Source organism: Apaloderma vittatum, unplaced genomic scaffold (assembly GCF_000703405.1).
Source record: "Apaloderma vittatum isolate BGI_N311 unplaced genomic scaffold, ASM70340v1 scaffold35413, whole genome shotgun sequence".
NCBI classification, from domain to species: Eukaryota; Metazoa; Chordata; class Aves; order Trogoniformes; family Trogonidae; genus Apaloderma; species Apaloderma vittatum.
The window spans coordinates 1542-4244 of NW_009709280.1; the positions used below are offsets into that span (position 1 = coordinate 1542).

Sequence of the window (2703 nt, forward strand, 5' to 3'; positions counted from 1 at the left end):
CCAAATAAAAGCCCCCCAAACTCCTAGGCTCTTAGTGTGGAATAACAGTAAGGGAAAGATGGAGCCAAAAGTGCATCTGGCCATGGACATCGTATCTCTGGGATGTCTGAGGTGGTTTGGGGGCCAGAGATGCTGTCTGGTGGAACACCATGCCAGGACGTGTTGCTCAGGGTGGAGCAAGGAAAGGGGCCAGCTTGGGACATAGACATAGAAAGGGGAACAAGAACGAGCTGTCTTCCCTGTCCTGCCCTCCTCCAAGCCAGGAGAGCAACTAGGGAAGCAGGGTTGAACTTGAGAGTGGGCATCTTGGAGGAGGTGGACTATTGAGCCTAGTCCAAACCCCCACATCTAAAGCTGGTGGGTAGCAGAAGTATGGTATGCCTGTGCTGTGAGGGGTGGTCTCTATAGCCGTGCCCCTCTCTGCCTGGGTTGCCACCACCTCTCCCTTTCTTCCCAACTCTGCAGCTGGAGATTAACGACATGACCAAGTCCTGGGGCCTAGAGGTGGACCGTGTGGAGCTGAGCATGGAGGCTGTGCTGCAACCTCCCCGGGGGAACCTAGTGGGCCCTCTGGCCACCGCGCCACCTGTGCCTGGGCTGGAGGGGCTGGATGGCACCATTCAGCATCTGGCTGCCCATTTCTTCAGCAGCACCCTGTCTTTGGCAGGCAGCGGGACCGGTGCTCCAGAGGAAGGTAACTAACCCAGCGCCACCGCTTCTCTGCTGGGGGATGTCCCTCCTGCCTGATGACCTTTGTGTCTGTTGGGTGTTTGACAGAGGAGTCCAAGTCTGGGAGATATCATGCTCCTAGAAGCCCAAAGCAACTAGGCTGGTAGGGAGGAGGAGAGAGGACCACTGTGGGCAGGTACGACTACACAGCCTTTCCAACAAGGTGTTGGAGATGAGGCTGGGAAGGGCAGGAGCAGATTTGCAGGAGCCCAGGCTCCTGCCCAGCTCAGATCTCAGCATTTCCATCAGACAAACCTTAGACTGTTTTAAGGCTCAGCTTGACAGTGTGCTGGGCCATCTCATTTAAACTGTATTTCTTTACCTTAAAGGGTTGGGCTAGATGATCCTTGAGGTCCCTTCTAACCCAGTAATCTATGATCTATATTTCACACCTGAGCTTGCTGAGAGAGTCACATCTGAGGGCAATGCGGATGTTTTTTCCTCAGAAACTCTGCACCAGTTTGAGCCCCACTATTTCTTTCAGGGCATAGAGGAGCAGGCAGTAGAAACTGGAAAAAAAAACAATTGTCCTTGCTTAGCTGGAAATTTACAGGATAAGTAGGTTTCTTTGCTCTGGAGACCTTTTCTGTTGGGTCCATGCAGATCAACAAAGCTCACCACCTAAAGGTGACCCCTCAACCCATTTCTGTCCCATTGTCTGCAGCAGACAGCGTGGAGACGGTCAATGAGGTGGAGCTTCCCACCGCTCCCCTCCTCACCACCACCGGTAGCTCCTGGAGGAAGCCCAGGGCAGATGAGTTACTCTTGGCGGTGGAGTCTGTCCTCTCCGAGGCCCTGGTCAGCCAGGTGGGAGCATCCTACCAAGTCAACATCACCCTGCCCAATGGCACCCAGAGCACCTACTTCATAGACCTCTCCTCAGGTGATCAGTCGTTGGGCTTGTTGTGTCAGAGGTGGGAGGATGTTTTGTGCTTGTGCCCCCTTTGCATGCTGCAAACTCCACCGAGCTTGGTGGCCAGGAGTCCCAAACCAACATCAGTGAAAGGCATCTCTGGGTCCATCAGCTGAGCGCTGCAGTTTGGCAACCGTGGTTTTGACAGAGAAGTCCTGGGAGTTAAACCCATTAATTTTATCAATACTCTCTGAAGGAAAAAAACTTCATGTTTGCTAATGGTTTTCCTGGTGGCCCTGGCAAAAGTAGGACAGGGATTGGAGATGGACCATAAGGAGTAAGGACTCCTGCTTCCAAAATCCCGCTGCCAGGCCCTTGTCTGTCATCTAACACAACTCAATCCTTATGAAATGGTGGGGGAAAAGCTAGCAGGCAAGGCTGGATCCTGAAGCCGGCTGTTTCTCCCCCTCTCACCCGTTGTGTCCTCCAGGCAGCGGGCGGGCTGGCTGCGGCGTGCCCGAAGGCAGCCCCGATGTCATTCTGGAGGTGACGGAGAAAGACCTTCAAGACCTCTTCTTGGGTGACCTGCGCCCCTTGAGTGCCTACATGAGCGGGAGGCTGCAGGTGAAAGGCGACCTGCACCTTGCCTTGAAGCTGGAGGAGCTCGTCAAGGCGATGAAGCAACATAGATAGAGCGTGCGTGTGGGTGTGTGTCTGTGTGCATGTGTCTCTGTAGGGGCGTGAGGGTGGGGGGGACATACAGGGGTGCTGCGTGGTGGGGGCCTTGCCCTGCTGAGCTCCTGCTGCCCTCCCCATGAAGGCTGCAGGATCTGGATGAAGACGCAAGTGGGAAAACTGAGACTGAGCTCTGTTGCCTGTTCTTGTTTTACATCCCGTGCCCAGCCTTTGCCTACAACGTTACAGGATAGGAACCAGCTGGCAGCCCAGCACATGCCAGTTTGCTTCAAGGTCCCTCTGCCAGCAGACCGATGTCCTGGTGCCCCACAACAGACTGTGTGCCTGGACATCCCATACTGGAAGGGCCATGAGCTGAGGAGGTTGCATAGAGAAGGGCTTGGGGGCACTGTGGCCAAGGACAGAAGTCATGGGGTGGGGTGGCC

The 2703-nt window shown here is 54.9% G+C and overlaps 1 protein-coding gene across 1 annotated transcript in view; it reads left to right on the forward strand.

Annotated features, from left to right (window-relative positions):
• Positions 1–2275, forward strand: part of STOML1 (stomatin (EPB72)-like 1) — a 3773-nt gene extending 1498 nt beyond the window's left edge. Inside the window, exons 5-7 of the mRNA XM_009866861.1 lie at positions 466–694; positions 1394–1612; positions 2073–2275. Coding sequence (XP_009865163.1) covers positions 466–694; positions 1394–1612; positions 2073–2275 — 651 coding nt within the window. The remainder of the gene's footprint in view (positions 1–465; positions 695–1393; positions 1613–2072) is intronic.
• Positions 2276–2703: the final 428 nt, after the last annotated feature.